The 19,441-nt window shown below is 52.3% G+C and overlaps 1 protein-coding gene across 1 annotated transcript; it reads right to left on the bottom strand.

Annotated features, from left to right (window-relative positions):
* Positions 1–589: 589 nt before the first annotated feature.
* Positions 590–18,742, bottom strand: MINDY2 (MINDY lysine 48 deubiquitinase 2). Its single transcript, XM_048519705.1, is given in 13 exon segments — positions 590–3,886; positions 4,004–4,183; positions 4,920–5,093; positions 7,302–7,444; positions 9,062–9,089; positions 9,715–9,873; positions 10,559–10,626; positions 12,040–12,097; positions 13,121–13,147; positions 15,199–15,240; positions 15,242–16,025; positions 18,228–18,321; positions 18,700–18,742. Coding segments are annotated over 13 exon segments (1,914 nt in total). The 3' UTR covers positions 590–3,772.
* Positions 18,743–19,441: the final 699 nt, after the last annotated feature.

Below are 19,441 nucleotides of genomic sequence, written 5' to 3'. Positions count from 1 at the left end.
CCTGATATGGAGTTGAGATTACAATGCGGACAGGAAGATGAGCCATCTGTGTAAATGCCAACTATTGGGAATTTAAATACCCTCCCCCCACCCCCTCAAAAAAGAAGTTTTGCATGCCAGCCAGTTCCAAGTGCTGGTGAAAACACAGGCTGAACAGATGCCAAGTCACCCGTTTGGGCGCTGAGTGCATGTCTCACCCCCACTAACCAATCTAGAAGAGTTTGGATTTATATCCCCCCTTTCTCTCCTGCAGGAGACTCAAAGGGGCTGACAATCTCCTTGCCCTCCCCCCCCTCACAACAAACACCCTGTGAGGTAGGTGGGGCTGAGAGAGCTTCGAGAAGCTGTGACTAGCCCAAGGTCACCCAACTGGCATGTGTGGGAGTGCACAGGCTAATCTGAATTCCCCCAGATAAGCCTCCACAGCTCAGGTGGCAGAGCGGGGAATCAAACCCGGTTCCTCCAGATTAGAATGCACCTGCTGTTAACCACTACGCCACTGCTGCTCCAAGTGGTTTAACTGGTAGCAGAAGCAGCTGAGAAAGTTACTTGCTGCTGTTAAGCTCAACAATCAGTCAGTCAACAGAAGTTAAATTGTTTTTTTTTATTACATGAGGAAGTTACTTTGAAACTGTTAAAAATTATAAATATAAAAAAAAAGAAAACTTGAGAATGGCAACAGTAAATACCAAGACATCGAAAGGCTCCAACAGAAAACAGCCGGTTTGCAAATCACAGTGTAACCCATGCAGAAGAGTTATCTGTCCTACTGAAAGCCGGTTTGTTGCCGAGCTGTGATCTGGGCTCCGCAAAGGCAGGGAACCCAGGACGAGACGTGGGCATGTTGCCAATTACTTGTACAACACTGGAGGGCTCCGAAGTCTTTGGTTTCCCTTCCCACAGCAGCCCCCCCCCCCCTTTTACCTTCCTGTGCGGTTTGAAGAACACATTTCAGGTGGCTCGATGGTCTGGAGGAGGAGGAGGGAAATCCTATCTCAAGACGGTCTGTGGATTGCCGGATGGGACCATGCTGCCTTGCACTCCCAGCTGGCTCTGAAAGAGCAGGGCCCAGCCAGAGGTTAAGGAGGCTCTTTGCAAGCCCAGGACCCCCGACAGCTGCAAGGGGTGCTTGGAAGCTGCATGCACACCTGGGGGCTACTTCTGTTCGCCTCCCCTTCCAGCAGGGGACAGGAAAGAGCCGTCGCGCTGCCACCATCACCACCGAGAAGAAGCCAGCGTTGCACAGCTCAGGGAAGGGGGCAGGGCGGCACTGGAGAAAACCAAGAAGCCGGGCCACTCAAGGACAACTAGCACGTGAAGGGAAATTTTTTTTGCCTTTTTTTAAGAGCAACATTTTATACACATAAGTGCCTTTTTTTAATATAAAATTACAAAAAGTATTTGGCAGTGCTTAACTGGTAGTGATTTGTATACATCCATTACACGGCCAGGGCAAGAGAGCCGCCTTCTTCTGATGGCATCAAAGCACAGGTAAGGGCCTCAGGTGAACAAGGCCTTTCCCAGGTGGCGGCGTCCGGCTTCTCACGCCGGGCTTGTATAAAGAAACCCTCGGAGAGAAGCTGGATCCCAAAGGGGCAGTTGTATTTCCGTAACGAAACAGCACTTGAGCCCCACGGGACAGGAGAAAGCGAGAACCCCGAGGAGGAGTTAAGAAGTTTCGGGTCTAGCCCCGCAAAATGATCTCCATAATAAGTACTTGGACTTATTGGACTTTCTGTGCCATGAGGGGATACCATCACCCCTCCCCCAAGAGCTTCTAGGTGGGTGCCACGTGGGTGTTGCTAACCCATGTTCACGCACACTCGGTTCATAAGGAAGAATTTTGCTCTTCGTTGCCTGATCAGGCCCCAACTGTTTGTCCTGCTGCTACTCCTGCAGCCAATCTTGTGGGAGTGACACAATCTTGTGGGAGTGCAGGGGTATGATTCTGTTCTCTGCCAGAAGCCCAACCAACTGGCCCCAGTTCTACGAGGAGTTCTACCTTGAGACTTTTTTGCCCAGCTTTTTTTGGCCACCGAGCACACGGGCAACCCCAGACTAAGGACGTGCATGCGTGCCCCCTCTCTGTGTGTCTAAATAGGCTTGGAAGCAGCAGGCGGGCTCGCTCACGGTCACGTGTAAACAAAACCTGTGTCTTCGTTTTGCCAAGAAGTTCCGAGAGCTTCCATGCCAGCTCACATGGTTAAGAAAAGTTAATGGGAGGAAGGAGTTTTCTGAAATCGCTGCAGGGAATACGGATGAGGGAGAAGAGAGTTGGGAAAGTTTTAAGAGGTGCTCTTTACGGGTTTAAAGATTGACATGATACAAGCGGGATCGTTTCCGTTCTGAGTGGAGCTGTCACACTTGCTCCCCTTTTGACGGGCATTTTTGACTTTCCAGGCTAGTGGTTGAAGGCAAGTATGTTCTTTTTTTGTCTCAATCTAGACAAGGCAAGTGTGCAGTCCACTAAGCATCCCGTGGGAATTAATGCCGGGCCGGGCGGGCGTGCAGATCCCCCTGTGGAGAAGCAAGATCTGTGGACTGCCTTCTTGTCTCACAGCTCCAGAACCAGGAGGATGAGAAACTTAAACCGACTCTGCCCTCACCGGGGCAAGTTTAGCCCAACAGGGTCACTTTTAAATGCCCATCCCTCCATCGCCCACTTCCACGCAGCAAGGCTGTTTGCCGAGGCTAATCTACAGGCGAGCCTGTAGTTCTTACAAGCATCTGCACACACACAGATAAAAATGACCCACAAGGTGGACAAAGCCCTCCCTGCTGCCCTCTGTTGGAGAGAGACGGGGTGTGGGTGTGTATTGGCCCTCCCAACAAAAATGCTCAACGTGGACTTTGCACAGAAAGCCTAGACGTGCTGCAAGGTGGTTTGCATCTGACTCCCCCACCTTCTCCCCCTCCCCCCAAGTGTATCTTCCCCAGAGTGTCAGCTCAGACTCACAATCAAGTCCCAAAAAAAAACAAATAATCCATGGGATTCACTCACAAAAAGCCCCCGAGCGGAGTGGCCGCCACCCTCTATGGAAGTGTGCTTTTGAGCTGCGTGGGGGGTGGGACGGGCCGCCAGCCTACAGTACACTTGATAAGGCATACGAGCACCTCCCTCCGTGACTCGGCCAAGGTACTTCTGGGAAAAAAAGGCAAGTAACGCGTGATTGTGGCATACCGGCTTCTCCCGTGCGGAGGGGTCCATAAATAACTCTGGCCTGGCTCACGTGTCAGCAGTCCAGGTCTACCTGCCGGCAGGTCCCAGGGCCTCCGTGTTTCTCGCTTCCTTCACTTGGTGACACTAAGTCCTAAAGTTGCTGACGCCCACGTTATGTGCCCACACAGAAGCAGCCCAGGAGACTGCCTTTTAGTGGATGGCAGACTGCACAGTGCCCAACGGCTGGAAAGACGGGGTGGGTCCTTTGTGCTGCCGGCCAGGCCTCCGGCAGAAGCCCCCCCAGGAGAAAACATACTCCTGCCTCCTTTCGTCACCGAGATAAGGAAGAGCTTGTCAGCAAATCACTTGTGTCCCTGCAGTGCGAAACCTGCAGCAAGTGGGGGCGGGGCCTCGTCTACCAAGGCGCAGTTCGTTTTCTCCCCGTGTTTTAGAAACACGAGTGGCCCCATCCATCTCCCGTGGAAAGACCGTGCGCTGGTGCAGCCTCCACGGAAGGGGCTGTCAGGCACAGGCGGCGGGCGGGCGGGGCTCGGCATCTGTCCTGTAGGATCCAAGGATCTGCTGTAGTGTCCAGGCAGGGTCCGCCCGCTGTTATAGGATGGCACAGCTGTTCTTCTCCTTCTCTTTCTCGCGGGGCTCTTTGCACTTCCGTTCGCTGGCCCCGGGCGGCCTTCCGGTGGCTGGAGACGCGGCCCCCGGCACCTGCTGGGAAAGGGGGACAGGGCTCGTCTGAATTGCCACCGGGGCGTTTTTACTTGCTGCCGAGCCAACGTGGCTGGAGGAGAAAGCTGCGTCCCGGAGCCCCCACCCCCTCCGGCATACCTGGAGTTGAGCGGCTGCAGCGACCGCTTCCTGCTCTTGGTAGAACTGCGAGGCCCTTCTGTCCTCTTCCTCCTGGAGCTTCTTGGCCAGTTCGAGGTCACTGATTCCCTCCGGGAGCTGCTCCCATTGAAGGTCTTGGCTCTGCTGCTCTTGTTGCAGGGACAGCGCCATCAGGTAGTCCTAGGACGCAAACCCGGGGTCACTGAGTGATCCCTCCTCCCACGGGACCCGCCTTGGCAGGGGGGTCACCAGCAGCAGCAGCCCCAGGACTCTGCAAACGATGTGCTCCTAGATATGGATTACAGCTACCCAGAATTAAGAAGAGTTTGGATTTATATCCCCCCTTTCTCTCCTGTAGGAGACTCAAAGGGGCTTACAATCTCCTTTCCCTTCCCCCCTCACAACAAACACCCTGTGAGGTGGGTGGAGCTGAGAGAGCTCCGAAGAACTGTGACTAGCCCAAGGTCACCCAGCTGGCGTGTGTGGGAGTGCACAGGCTAATCTGAATTCCCCAGATAAGCCTCCACAGCTCAGGCAGCAGAGCTGGGAATCAAAGCCGGTTCCTCCAGATTGGAATGCATCTGCTCCTAACCACTACACCACTGCTGTTCCTTATTTATTAAGCTTATTTATTGGTTTAAGAGTCCTGTTGAATCAGAAAAATGGCCCCTTAAGTCCAGCATTCTGTCCACATGGTGACCTCTAGGAAGCCGACAAGCAAGCCAACTACCACAGCCTGCTGCACAGAAATTAATCTAAGGTCACTTCATTCTGCCTCTGGTACTGGAGGGAGTGGTCATCCATCGTGGCTAGTAGCCTTCCAGGTTTGCGGCCACGACCCCATTCGTGCAAGTTCCACATATTCCATCCCAGCTGCTGAACCAGCCGAGCCCCCAGACCCCATCCCAAGGCTTACCTGGTCAATCTGATCCTGCTGCCCCCGGTATACAGTCTCCGGGTCCGACGGAGGCCGCAGGTGGAATTCCGAGTCGCAGAAATTCCCATCCCCGTCCACGTTGTGTAAACTCTCCCAAACCACTTTATCTTCCGTAAGGAAACCCTGGTCTGTCACCAGAAGGTAAAGCTGGCCCTAAAGCGGAAAGGATTTTATTTTTACTGTGCGGGGAATTGATTTGGAAACAAATCATGCAGTCAGCAGATCCAGTAAGCGCTATGAAGGCCGTGGTGGAGTTCTGGGCCCACGAGCTCTGGAATCTGCAAGGATTGTCATGCCCTTATATAAAGCCGTGGTGCGACCGCACTTGGAGTCCTGTGTTCAGTTCTGGTCGCCACATCTCAAAAAGGATATCGAAGAGATAGAAAAAGTGCAGAGAAGGGCAATGAGGATGATTGAAGGATTGGAGCACCTTCCATATGAGCAGAGGCTGCAGCGTTTGGGACTCTTTAGTTTGGAGAGGAGACGTCTGAGGGGGGATATGATTGAAGTCTATCAAATTATGCATGAGGTAGAAAATGCTGACAGAGAGACATTTTTCTCTCCTTCTCACAATACTAGAACCAGGGGGCATTCATTGAAAATGCTGGGGGGAAGAATTAGGACTAATAAAAGGAAACACTTCTTCACACTAACTGGTGATTACGGTGGCTTTGGAATATGCTGCCACAGGAGGTGGTGGATGGCCCACTAACCTGGATAGCTTTAAAAGGGCTTTGGACAGGATTTCCATGGAGGAGAAGTCCATCTACATGGCTACCAATCTTGATCCTCCTTGATCTGAGGTTGCAAATGCCTTAGCAGACCAGGTGCTCTCAGGAGCAGCAGCAGCAGCAGCAGCAGGCCATTGCTTTCACCTCCTGCAGGTGAGCTCCCAAAGGCACCTGGTGGGCCACTGCGAGTAGCAGAGTGCTGGACTAGATGGACTCTGGTCTGATCCAGCAGACTCTTGGTTCTTATGTTCTTAAGAATCCCCGTGAACACCTGTCAACGCTGGAGTGCCCCTCTATGCTCAGCTGCAACAGGTATCAAGCAATGTGCAGCAATTCCCTTACAGCAGAACAGAAGAAGAAGAAGAAGAGTTTGGATTTATATCCCCCCTTTCTCTCCTGCAGGAGACTCAAAGGGGCTGACAATCTCCTTGCCCTTCCCCCCTCACAACAAACACCCTGTGAGGTAGGTGGGGCTGAGAGAGCTCCCAGAAGCTGTGACTAGCCCAAGGTCACCCAGCTGGCGTGTGTGGGAGTGCACAGGCTAATCTGAATCCCCCAGATAAGCCTCCACAGCTCAGGCGGCAGAGCTGGGAATCAAACCCGGTTCCTCCAGATTAGATACACGAGCTCTTAACCTCCTACGCCAGAGCTACCCAAAGGGGGGGGGGGGTTTAAAGGGATAGCTGTGTCGGGCGTAGCCCACTGAATTTCAGCTTTCTACTTCTACAGCCTCCAAGGTCTCTTACAAGCATTAAACTGAAGTCACGCCAACAATACACTGAAGCCAAGTTAACAGTCAGCAATACAGACTCAGCATCAGGAACACCATAAGAGTCCATTACTGTTAACAATCTGGATGAACAAGATGGATTTCGCTGGACACATAAACGATGGGGGAAGGAGTTCCAATACAAGACTCCTCTTCCTCAAGTGCGTGGATGTGCCAAAAGTTCCAGCGACACAGAACTGCAAAGAGGCCACTTAATCCACTGAACAATTCATTGGAGATGCACATTTTGGGACGAGCTTCTTAAGCAGTGGTTCTCAACCTGGGGGTCACGACCCCTTTGAGGGTCAAACGACCCTTTCACAGGGGTCGCCTAAGACCATCGGAAAACGGTCTTTTAATATTTTGTATATGCCAATTTTATGGTTGGGGGTCACCACAACATGAGGAACTGTATTAAAGGGTCGCGGCATTAGGAAGGTTGAGAACCACTGCTCCTAAGAGACAGATCGGCAAGAAGCCAACTCTTCACGCCCAAAGCACTGAAATGTGCATGTACTCAAGATTCTTGAGCACACATTCGGGAAGAACAAACTAGAGGGTGGAGAAACCCAGGTGAGGAAGTATCAGCTCAAGATAACTGTTAAAGGGCCAACTCCAAGAAGCAACACAACTGTCTAAGGCAGGGGTAGGGAACCTGCGGCTCTCCAGATGTTCAGGAACTACAATTCCCATCAGCCCCTACCAGCATGGCCAATTGGCCATGCTGACAGAGGCTGATGGGAATTGTAGTTCCTGAACATCTGGAGAGCAGGTTCCCTACCCCTGGTCTAAGGGGAGCCGCCTCCAGCTCGTGAGAATCCCATCAAGCAACATGACAAAAACTGTTTTGTAGCCAGATACCTTGTGCTTGGTCATGGTGCTAAAGTGGTTGTTTCTAAAGAACACACAAAGTTCTCCTTCTTGAACTGTGGAAGTCAACTCACATAATCCGTGGTAGGTCAACTGAGTGGCTGTGTTGTTTAGAAAGTGCTCTGCTACAGTACCTGCGAAGGCAAGACACGGTGTTTGCACACACTGGGGACCATGCTCCATTTCATTCGATCAAGTTAAACCCCCCAAAGCACGGGCCTGCAACGAGGCCCGCCCAGCACAGAAGGTGCCACCAACAGAATAGATTGGGTGGGTGGAGGGGGTGGTGTTATTACAGCAGAGAGAAGAAACAGTTCCAGAACGAGGAGCCGGATTTAAGGATTATTTAAGCCTGCTTTAGGCCTATTCCCACCCCTAGCCCCAACCTGGTGAGATCAGGGCCCGGTGGGATCTGAATCATTTCCGCAGGGCCTGCAAGACAGAGCTATTCCATTGGGCATTTCCAGGGGGCTGGCTGGGTTGACAGTTACTATCACTGGCCTCCTGTGGGTCATTGGGTTTTAAGTCGCCATCTTTATGTTGTAAATGCTAGTTTTATTGTATTTTATCCCATTTATTGTTGTTTTAGTTGTACATTGTTTTGTATTGTTGTACTGCCACCCTGAGCCCTTTGGGGATGGGCAGGGTAGAGATTGATAGGAAGGAAGGAAGGAAGGAAGGAAGGAAGGAAGGAAGGAAGGAAGGAAGGAAGGAAGGAAGGAAGGAAGGAAGGAAGGAAGGAAGGAAGGAAGGAAGGTTCGAAGGAAGCGGAAGCGAAGTGGGAAGCAGCGAAGCAGCTGGAAGCAGCCGGAAGGTGCCAGCGAAGAAGCGGGTGCTGAAGCGAAGAAGGAAGAGGAAGGAAGGAAGGAAGGAAGGAAGGAAGGAAGGAAGGAAGGAAGGAAGGAAGGAAGGAAGGAAGGAAGGAAGGAAGGAAGGAAGGAAGGAAGGAAGGAAGGAAGGAAGGAAGGAAGGAAGGAATTAACAGTATACTGAGTACTTGGTATCTGGCCAATCAAATGACCTGGTTCTGGTGGGTTTTTCGGGCTGTGTGGCCGGGGTCTGGTGGATCTTGTCCCTAACGTTTCACCTGCATATGTGGCTGGCATCTTCAGAGGTGTTCCCTCTGTGATACACCTCTGAAGATGCCAGCCACAGATGCAGGTGAAACGTTTAGGAACAAGATCCACCAGACCCTGGCCACACAGCCCGGAAAACCCACCACAACCAGTTGAATCCGGCCGTGAAAGCCTTCGACAATAAATTCAAATGAGCATTAATGGGTTAAGATAAAAAACGTATTGTCGAAGGCTTTCACGGCCGGAATCACTGGGGTGCTGTGTTGGTTTCCGGGCTGTGTGGCCGTGTTCTAGCAGCATTCTCTCCTGACGTTTCGCCTGCATCCGTGGCTGGCATCTTCTCCACTTATATATACTCCACTTGCTTTCCTACTATCAGATCCTCTGAAGATGCCAGCCACAGATGCAGGCGAAACGTCAGGTGAGAATGCTGCTATAGGAACACTGTCGCATTACAACCCGGGAACCCAATACAGCACTTTCCTAAGATAAAAACACTGGAAAAGTATTCGGTGTAGAAATCTATGGGTGGAAAAAACCCACGGCCTTAGGAACTGTAAACTTGCATATGGTATGCGACAACCAGATCTACCTGCTCAGAGGATATTCGGCTAAATGTTTTCCTTACAGCGAGCACCACCAGAGCTAGTTCAGCTGCAAAAGCCGTTCACCCACCTTCGTCAACCACCTCGCTGTTGTCTGACTGCTTGGTGGTATATGATTTTCTCAACGCCAGCTATTAGGTCCTTTGCTAGCTGTAGTTAACGTAATCGCTGGGCTCACGATGGTTTCGTCACATCCGGAATTCGAGCCCTTCGCTTTGAGTAACATAAGCCGTAATCTATTATGAGAAGATTGGACTCTAGCACTGCTTTTAAACGCTACACGCAACGCTGCCTCATAAAGAAGAAGAAGAGTTTGGATTTCTATCCCCCCTTTCTCTCCTGTAGGAGACTCAGGGGCAATTTTGAAATAATCTCCGTTGCCCTTCCCCCTTCACTAAATGTCACCCCACCAGTGAGGTAGGTGGAGGCTAATAGGAGATTCGAGTAGCCGTGACTTAGCCCAAGGTCACCTACGAAGCTGGCATGCGCGGCGCTGCACGAGCCAACTCTTGAATTCCCCAGATAAGCCTCCACAGCTCAGGCGGCAGAGCTGGGAATCAAACCCGGTTCCTCCAGATTAGATACACGAGCTCTTAACCTCCTACGCCATTGCTAAAGAACAAAACTGGATGAGTGAAAAATGCGAGGTGGGAAATGTACGCAAAACCCGTTCCGATGCGGGAGCAGACCACGCAACGCCGTAATCTTCACCCTGGTTTTTACCTGAGGGTCCACCAGCCACCCGTGGTATAGCGGGATATCAAGAAGGTCGAACACGATGCATTCAGGTGTGTATTCAAAGACTCGCACCCCAGTAAACTTCACGTTGACGTCCAGGCCCGTCTGAAGTTTGTGCAAGATGGCCATGGCATCGCTCATATTCTATGCAAAAGAGAAGGACACGCTTCACAGTTTGCCTCGGGCCACACACAGAAGCACCGCTCCTGAGCTGGTATTTTAAAAGCACAATCTCGGAAGCACTGGACTGTAATGCTATAGGGGGACAGCGAGCTCACCAAGATGTTCCAACATTTACAACTACCACCACTGGATCATAACAAGTCACATGCGCCATTGCTGATAGGTTAATCTTTACCAAGCTGCAACTGAGTGGAGCCCAAACCCAGTTCCCTTGCTCATAAGCATTATTGCTATTGAAAGTTGCTGTGGAGCCAAGCTGTATGGCGTGTTCTAGCAGTATTCCTCTCACCGGTTTGTACCATCTGTGGCTGGCAGACCTCACCGTGAATCCTTTGCGAAGATGCCAGCCAGATGGTATAAAACAGCATCAGGAGAGAAGAGGCTCTGCTAAGCGAACACGGCCATACGCCCGAAACCACACAGCACCCAAAGTGATTCGGCCAAGGAAAGCCTCGGCCACCCATTATTTCTAATGTTATTGGTAATTCTCAGGTGGTGTTCCTTTTTTAGCACATTGCAAAGACTTGCCGTACATACGCAATCTGCTGGTGAGAGTGCTTGTAAAAGCAGCCTGCTTCCCAATACAAAATGAGAATGCGCCTGTTTTTTTTAATCCAAGCACCTTAGGAAATGCCGTGGGAATTACCGCCTCGAAGCCTAGTTTTAGCTGTATTTCAGAAATCTCTTTCGGTTTGGCATCAAGGATGTAGTCTCCTAGAAGAGAACAGACTAATTGGAAAGCGTCAGCACCGCGATTCAAAGGGGGCTGTTACAAGCAACTTTAAGACGAGGCGAAAGTGAGACCTGAGCCAACCCCAAGAATTAAGCAACTGCTGGTCACCACCATGCCAGAAGTCGGCTGCTACTAACCAAGCATCAGCGGGGCTGAGCGACTCAACCCAGGGTAGGAGAAGCCAGGACCTCAGGCAGTTATAAGTATTCCTGACACACTGCGCTTCCGTGTTCTTACTAAGAAGTTATCACCATTTCCATATATCCCGTCACAGTAAAATTAAAGTTTCTTAAGATTACTCGACTTTTCCAACCCCAACTTCTGACTTATTCTGGAACAGGACATACTGAAGTGCTAAGAGGGCAGTTTTAAGTCACAGCTACTTGGCGTTCTTCAGTTCTGGGCCAACTGTTATTTTGTAGATGCCCCCCAAGGCAAAAGCAGCAACTCTCCCGCAGTCTCAGTGGCTGGACCCAAACATGACTGAAGTTCAGAGAACTTTGCCTTGTACATCCACTAGGCTCTCCAGCTGTTCATGGACTACAATTCCCATCAGCCCCTGCCACCACGGCCAATTGGGGCTGATGGGAATTATAGTCCATGAACAGCTGGAGAGCCGCAGGTTGCAAACCCCTACACTAGAGCAAATTATATTTGAGAACAGGGAACGGGCAACTGCATTTTGCACTGCCACACCTAGAGGCAAAATACAAGACCCAAGGCCCAGAGCCTCAGATGCTTGTGATGCTGACTTTAAGCTTATAGTTGAAGAAGGCACACTGACATCCACACCCTAGAACCAGGGGCATTCACTGTTAAGAAAATGCTGGGAAGAATTAGACTCAATAGGGAAAGCAGCTCACTCTCTCAATGCTAAGCAGCATCAAGTGTTTCGGAACATGTTGCCACAGGAGGTGCGGATACACCTCAACTGATAGCCTTAAAGGGGCTTCTAGATAGATTTATGAGGAGAAGTCGACGCATGGTTTACCAATCTCGATCCTCTTTGATCTGAGATTGCAAATGCCTTAGCAGATCAGGTGCTCGGGAGCAGCAGCAGCAGCAGAAGGCCATTGTTTCTCTTGGCCATCCTGCCTGTGAGTCTCCTCTAAGGCACCTGGTGAGGCCACCAATAAGGAAGTAGCAGAGAGCTGGACTAGATGGACTCTGGTCTGATCCAGCTGGCTTGTTCTTATGTTCTTATGACTCCTTGTACTGGATCTGGAAGTCAGCCTCTCCATTTTGTTCCCATCCCTGCCTCTTTCTATAGGGCAACCTCAAAACATACTATCCTGTAGGGCAGCAGGAATTCCTCCTGCCAGAGCCTGTCCAAGACCGTCCCTTTGTGAGAATTCATCGCAAAGTTCACAAGCAGACCTGCCCTCAGTACTCACCCAGGTATTCCATCAACTGTTCAGCAGTTATGATTTCCATCATCGGTGGCAACTTCACCTGGGAAAGGAACGCAGACATCAGAGTTTACTGAATGAAGACGTTATGAGTGTTTTTTCAATTCATACTACCAAGGTATGAAAGATGAACCAAGGATGTTTACAGAGTGTGCAAAAGGACATTTGCCTCTCCGTCAGAGACTGCAATCTTGGGCAACGATTTTGCAGACACCCACAAAAACCAGACATTGTGTTGTTCCCACTGCTTCCCCGGACACCCTTCCAAGCAAAGGAGTCATATGTTTAATGCGGGCAAACTGGGTCAAACCCTCCATCTATGAACTCTTAGAGCAGAGGGCCGGCCCCTGTTCCAAGGTCTCCTTCTTGTCCAGCAATGGCAGGGGATGATGGGAACTGTAGTCCATAACATCTGGAGGGGCGTGAGTTTGACACCTATGCCCTACATGGATTTCAGTGGCCGGAGCCAACACGTTACAGATATTCCATATTCTGCAGAACACAGTCAATATCGTACTTAATGATAAAACTGGGCAACTAACAGGAGCAGCAGTGGCGTAGGAGGTTAAGAGCTCGTGTATCTAATCTGGAGGAACCGGGTTTGATTCCCAGCTCTGCCGCCTGAGCTGTGGAGGCTTCTCTGGGGAATTGCAGGCTGGGCCTGTTGCACTCCCACACCCACGCAGCCAAGTGACCTTGGGCTAGTCACAGTTTCTAAAGCCTCTTCTCTCTCAGCCCCAACACCCTTTGGCAGGGTGCTCTTGCTTTCGTGAGGGCAAGGGGCAAGGAGATTGTCCAGCCCCTTTGAGTCTCTCCTGCAGGAGAAAGGGGGATATGGGGCAAACTCCTCCTCCTCCCTCCTCCTCTTCTTCTTTTCTTCCTCCCTCCACCTCCACCACCTCAAAACAAAAATTCCTCCTGTGACTGCAGTCCACAAGCAGAACAACACTTTCGCACATTCCTTTACCGAAATCAGCTGGGTTTGAGAGGGGTGTAAAGTTCGCTTAGGACTGTACCGGAGCAAAGCTGCTAGAAGTAACGGCACTCTTAAACGTAGACACATCACATCCCACGCCAACAGAATTACCAAAGGCTACAAGCGCACTTCCATTATTTGCTTTTAAAAGAAAGAACGCACTTTACCGCTTACCAAGGTCTTCTCTGATCACAAACAGACAAAGTAATCTTTGGATCTTATCTGCCAGACCCAGCACCCGTTATCCCTATAGTTCGCCACTGTGGTTCCTCCTGAATAATCTGTGTCGTAATCCGGACGACCCTGGAAATATCTCGGGAAGGTGTGTAGGGACGCATGGGCAAATTACCTGGAGGCTACTGCCACCTGGCAAGTGTTCTGAAAACGCTGCTGTGGATATGTTGTTTAAAGCGAAAAGTGTCTGGGCAGCACAGCATTCTCCAACAGCCGTATTGTGCAGTGTGAAACTCTACACGTGGATGCAGGAGCTGTTAAGCAAATAAAGGTGCTCTCAACATGGGAATGTTGGATTCGCAACCTTGGCAGCCTGTCAGGAGGCCAGCATTACCTACGTGCAAGAAACTGCATTGCCTACGTGCACCTGGATTCAAGTCCAGCTGAATCTTACAGACCAACAAGATTTTCAGGGCAGAGGGCTTCCAAGAGCGGAAGGTTCTAGGCATTGTGGTTTTCCGGGCTGGCTGTGTTCCAGCACTGCATTGTAGCCAGCCAGCAGCAGATGTGGGCGAAACGTCGGGAGAGAATGCTACTGGAACGACGGGCCATACAACCCGGAAAACCCACAACACCCTAGCGATTCCGGCCGTGAACGCCTACAACAAAGTGAAAGTTTCCTTCATCAGATACCTGACAAATTAGATCTAGCTGTTCCCACGCCTAAAACTAAGGAAGCTGGAAGGTGCACTGGAGTTCGTCCAATACGCCTTCGCCCCTCTGTCTCTGTGAGTTCTGCTCAAAGCTCTTAGCGCCTTGCATGCAGAGACACAAACGACAGCAATCGCGTTTCCAGATCCCAGTTGTGGGAGCCTGGATCTGCCCTCTCAACAGGAAGCTGCAGCCCATCCTGTCTTTCCCAACAACGCAGCAATGTTTCCTGCCGTTTCCATCTTAACTTGCGTCTCCCGCGCCACCTCCAAAACAGCTTCAACATTACTCGAAACGGTCCCAAGCTGTAATTTTGGGATGTTGCCCGTTTTGATTTAACTCCGCACGTGCGCTCCGGAATTAGAAAAGTGCCCCTGCCAGTGGAGGCGAAAACCTGCGCAATAAAAGAGGCCTTCTCGGTGGGCCGCTGTGCTGCCCGCCCCCCCCGCACTCTCCTTTCCAGGGCCCAGGGTTGCGCAGCTTCGCCGGAGCCCACTCCGTCAGTGCTGCCGCCGTTCGGCTATCCTCCTCCCCCCCCAACAGACAGCCCTTCTGCCCCAAGAAGCAGTGGCGGCAGCAGCAACTGGTGGTCTTGCTCTCTCCCCCCCCCATGTTTCCATAGCGATACCTCGCTTCAGTTGGGCTTGGCAGGACCCTCCCCCCGCGATGCGGACTGGGTAGCCCTTCGACTGCCTGAGTGTCAGCTTCATGCCCGTCAGATGTTCATGAAACCTACATACGCCCATCAGTCCCTCCCAGCAGCAGGCATTGGCTATACCGCAATGGAGCGATGGGGAATTGTAGTTCCGGACATTCCTGGAGGGCCACCGGCTTGACATTCCTGTGTAGGCCTCAGTACAGGCGAACAATAATTCGTGGCCCTCCAGATGTTCACATGAACTGGCACTTAATCAGTCCCTCCCAAATATAGTGAGCATTGGCTATACCGTGGCCGGCGATGGGGATCAGCTCCTCATGACACATCTGAGTACGCAGCTCGAAGTTCGGCTTTTCGCTCCAGCCTTCCACTGGTGTCAATAATCGCTGGCCCTCTCAGATGTTATGATCGCCAGTTCCGATCACCTGCTTGCATGGCTATAATTGCCTCATGCTAACTGAGGACGATAGGGGAACTGTAGTCATGCGAACCTCTGGAGGGGCCGCGAAGCTCTGACACCTGTGCACATCCCTGGGGAGGGTCCCGCCAAGCCCTGGGCGGTGAGTGCAAAGTGGGGTGGGCGGGGGGGGTCCCCTTCTGAATCTTCCAGGCGAGCAGGAGGGACGTTCATGATGTACAGCAGCGGGCAGGGCCTGTTCTCGTTCTGCAGTGACCACCGGTGCAGTGTTCTGCTCCCTTCCAGCAACCCACTTCCACTTCAGGTGGTAGGACCGACTGGCCCGGTGCTGGCTCCTTGGGCGGCCGGGGGCGGCGGCGGCGAGGACGAGGAGGAGGAGGAGGATGATGAGGGGCCGCCTTCCTCCTCCCGCGGGCCCCCCGGAGAGGCCGCCGCCGCCGCCGCCGCCGCCGCCTCCCCCTCGGGGTCGCTGTTGAGGTCGGAGCTGCTGGGCCCGCACGACGGCAGGTTGGAGAAGGACTCCGCGGACTCCTCCTCGCCGCCCGAACCCGACGCCGCCGCCGCCGCCGCCCCGGACGCCGCCGCCTGCTCGGGCCGGGAGGACAGCGACGAAGAGGAGGAGGAGGGAGAGAGAGCAGGCGAGAGGGTCTCCGGAGGGTGGCGGCTGCCTGGCAAGCCGCCACTTCCAGCCCTCCTGGAGGCGACCCCCGCTGGAGGGGAGCCGCGCCCGGCCCCGCTGGCCTCCTCCCCCGCCGCCGCCGCCGCGCCCAGCGGCCCCACGGCCCCCCCTGCAGGGCAGGCCGAGGACAGCGCCGCCGGGCTCGCCATGCCCGCCGCCGCACCCGGCCCCGACGACACCGCCGCCGCCGCCGCCCTCACCGACGCCGCCACCGACGCCTCTCCCGCGACGCCGCCGCCGCCGCCATGACGGCCCCGCCCCGCAGCCAGACGGGGAGGGCGGCCCGCGGGGCCAAGGCGCATGCGCGGGGCAGGGCGGGGCGCCGCCGCCCGCCCGGCCAATCCGCTCGCCGCACCTGCCACTCGGGGCCCCGCCCCCTCAGCGGCTCGCGGGGCGGCTGCCAACCCCCCGGTGGGGCATGGAGGGAGGGCGAACCCCCAACGCCTGGCGGGCCCCTTCCTCATCCACGCAAGGGGTGACTCACTATACAGGACTAGGAGTAGCGGTCATTGTTGTTGCACGAGATAGATAGGTAGGTAGGTAGGTAGGTAGAGAGAGAGAGAGAGAGAGAGAGAGAGAGAGAGAGAGAGAGAGAGGGAGGTAGGTAGGTAGGTAGGTAGGTAGGTAGGTAGGTAGGTAGGTAGGTAGGTAGGTAGGTAGGTAGGTAGGGAGAGAGAGAGAGAGAGAGAGAGAGAGAGATAGGTAGATAGGTAGATAGAGAGAGAGAGAGAGAGAGAGAGAGATAGATAGGTAGGTAGATAGGTAGATAGATAGATAGAGAGAGAGAGAGAGAGAGAGAGAGAGAGAGAGAGAGAGATTATTACAGCCTTTTGGCCAGCCAATAGTTTAAAATCAGAGTACATGTGAATACATAGCACTCCACTTATACAAAAATATAATATAAATTAAAATCCATTATAAAATCTATTAATAAATAACATTAGCTTCAGGCATTATTACAGTCCTCATCACACAGTGCGGCTCTTTGTTTTAATAAGGAACTACGCTGTTGTTGCACCAGGTTTACTAAAGGTAAGGAACAAGTGGGCCCTTCCACACATGCAGAGTCATGCACATTCAGTCCGCTTCCACAGTTGTTTACAAGCCAGGTTTGCTATTCCACACAGTGAAATCCAGCTCCAGAGTGCATTGGAAGTAAGTGCATTGCAACTGGCAAGGGCTGATGGGAAATGTAGTTCATGAACATCTGGAGGGCCGCGAGTTTGACAACCATGCTCCAGGGGCAGTTGTGTTTAGACATGTGCCTAAGGAGCGCTTGAGCTGTGATGTGCTGGTGATTTTGGGGTGATCAAGTGGAAAAATCGTGAGGGTCCACAAGGATCCGTGTTTTTCAAGTCGGTTTTGGCACGACGGAGCCACGCACACTTCTGCATGTGCGGAAGGGGGCTCTGATTCAGTGTCACTGTCACCTCTGCCACCACCCACACCTGGATGTGTAGGTATCTCACATGCTGTTTTGCCGGGGAGCCGGGGCTACAATGATGTCAAGACGACCCTGCTGTCACAAGCCGCTTTGGAAGGCCAACTCCTTGGGTAGCCCCCAGTTCACTGGCCCTTGGCTGGAATCAGTCAGGATGGGGGATGGTTAATGGGGTGGCTCCTCTGTCCTGTGGGGAGATGAGGGGGCTGCCCCATCCCCTGGTTCTGGGAGCCAAGGATATGCAATGCTCGGGAGGCTACTCCCATGTATGGCTGGACTCCATTGGCTATACTGTTCAACTCTTCCAAGCCTCTTTTTTCTATACTCCTTTCCTGTGCCCCTGCCCTTTCCACACACAGTCACTCTTCATGGGCACTGGAGAAACTCCATAGCAGATGGCCCAGCTTATCCTTAGAGTCCATCTGTCCAGCCACTGGTAGGAAACAGATGCTGGTCTGTGTCCGATCCAGCAGGCCTCCTCTGCACCAGGGGGTTTGTGTTGCTTTCTCCTGGTTACTCTGCAGTAGCTGGCTGAGGCACAAGATCAAGGAGGAAGAAAGGGAGGCCTCTTGTCACGGGGGGGGGGGGGCAGGAAAGGGGCTGGAACCAAAACACCAGCCCTGGGACTTCCTGGAAACAGCTGCTTCCTGTGCTCGGCACAGAGGCGGCCCCTCCCACCTCTACAGCCCTTCTTCTGACAACAGTGATTCCAAAAAGCTGCTCTGCTCAGGACTTCTGAAGTCACATAAGTTGTGGAAAAAAGGAATCCTCTACTGGTTTATCCACAAGAAAACCAAATAAATGTGTATACAATGGCAATACAATCCTGGATTTTGAAAGAGCTCCCCAATCACATGCTGCAATTGAGCAGTGAGATCTAAGAGCTGTTGTGACAATGGAGATCAAGCTAGGTGACTCTCAAAAAACCAGCATCCACCCAGTGGGGCGTGCCGTTGGTTTCTGCCTTCTGACTGGCCTTCAGAAGCCCCCAACCCAGCAGTGGAACTGGTTGGAAAGGCAGCCTGAAATGTTTATTTTTAAAAACTAACAAATGTGGCTACAGACCTTTACAGCAACTACTGCTGAAATTCCAGCTGTCCAGAGTTTGTTGCGTACAAATAGAGGCCCCCTTCCTGCTGATTGCTGCTGTCCAATGGCACTCCTTCCATGGTGCCCCCTTCCTGCTGATTGCTGCTGTCCAATGGCACACCTTAAGCAGAGAGCCCAGTTGAATGTTAACAAGAAGCTTTAGTATTAACACTGTCTGGCCTTCTGCCCTCACTAAGCCTCTGAACAGCCTGGGATTTGGCTTTTCATCTATTCCAGTAATCATGATTTCACTGGTGAGAATTCTACTGGCCAGAGCCAATTTAGTATACGAGAGGGAAAAAAATGTAAACTGCTTTAGATCCCCACTGGAGAGAAAGGCAGGGTATCAAAGTAAATAAGCTCTTTAATAATCGGCACTAAAATAAAACATGATGTAATTCAATGCTATTTAAACAGCAGGAAATGATCCCATATTATTCATTGTCTCTCTCTAGGAAGAAACAACTCACTCTCCCTTATTTCTGATCTCAGTTCTCACATTGGGCCACCATAGAGCGGGCTGAACAATTCTGTTCTTGCATCGTGCTTTGCCCTTTTGCAAGGAGATACACTGTCCCAAATGAGAACACTTAATAGGTAGTTTCCAGGTGATGTCCTTGCATGGTGGTGGGGAGGTGTAAACAACTCAAAGAAGGAAGTCCTGCCCTGATCCTGGGCCTACCCATTTATCCTGGAGAAACCCAGTGGAGCAAGAATATGTAGGGTGTTGTGGGTTTTCTGGGTTGTATAGCCGTGTTCCAGTAGCATTTTCTCCTGACGTTTCACCTGCATCTGTGGCTGGCATGCCATACAACCCAGAAAACCCACAACACCTTAGTGATTCCAGCCGTGAAAGCCTTCGACAATACATGAAACTGGGTATAATTGAGGGGCGATATGGGATGGAAAGGACAGTGGCAGGCATGGCAACATGGCCTGTCTGTAGGAGTGTCCCTGGAGCATCTCTGCTTGGCTACAAGACCTAAAGTATCGCCTGAAGACCACCCCCATCCGCTGAGCTACGGAGCCAGTGGCTGCTGAGGAGCAGCTCTGCGGCTCCTGTTCCTCAGGCCCCACGTGAGTTCCTGGGGGGGATGAGTGGCACCCGCAAGAGACTGGAGAGGAGCCGGGCGAAGAGAAAACAGAGCTGCTGGTGACAAACAGGCGTCAGACGCATCTTGCAAATGCCAAGCTGCGGAAGAGGAGCAGCTTTGCTCACAGCCCAGTTGGGAGCCAGCCTC

This window comes from Sphaerodactylus townsendi, linkage group LG17 (assembly GCF_021028975.2).
Source record: "Sphaerodactylus townsendi isolate TG3544 linkage group LG17, MPM_Stown_v2.3, whole genome shotgun sequence".
Lineage (NCBI taxonomy): Eukaryota > Metazoa > Chordata > Lepidosauria > Squamata > Sphaerodactylidae > Sphaerodactylus > Sphaerodactylus townsendi.
This window is presented reverse-complemented; position numbering and strand designations above follow the sequence as displayed.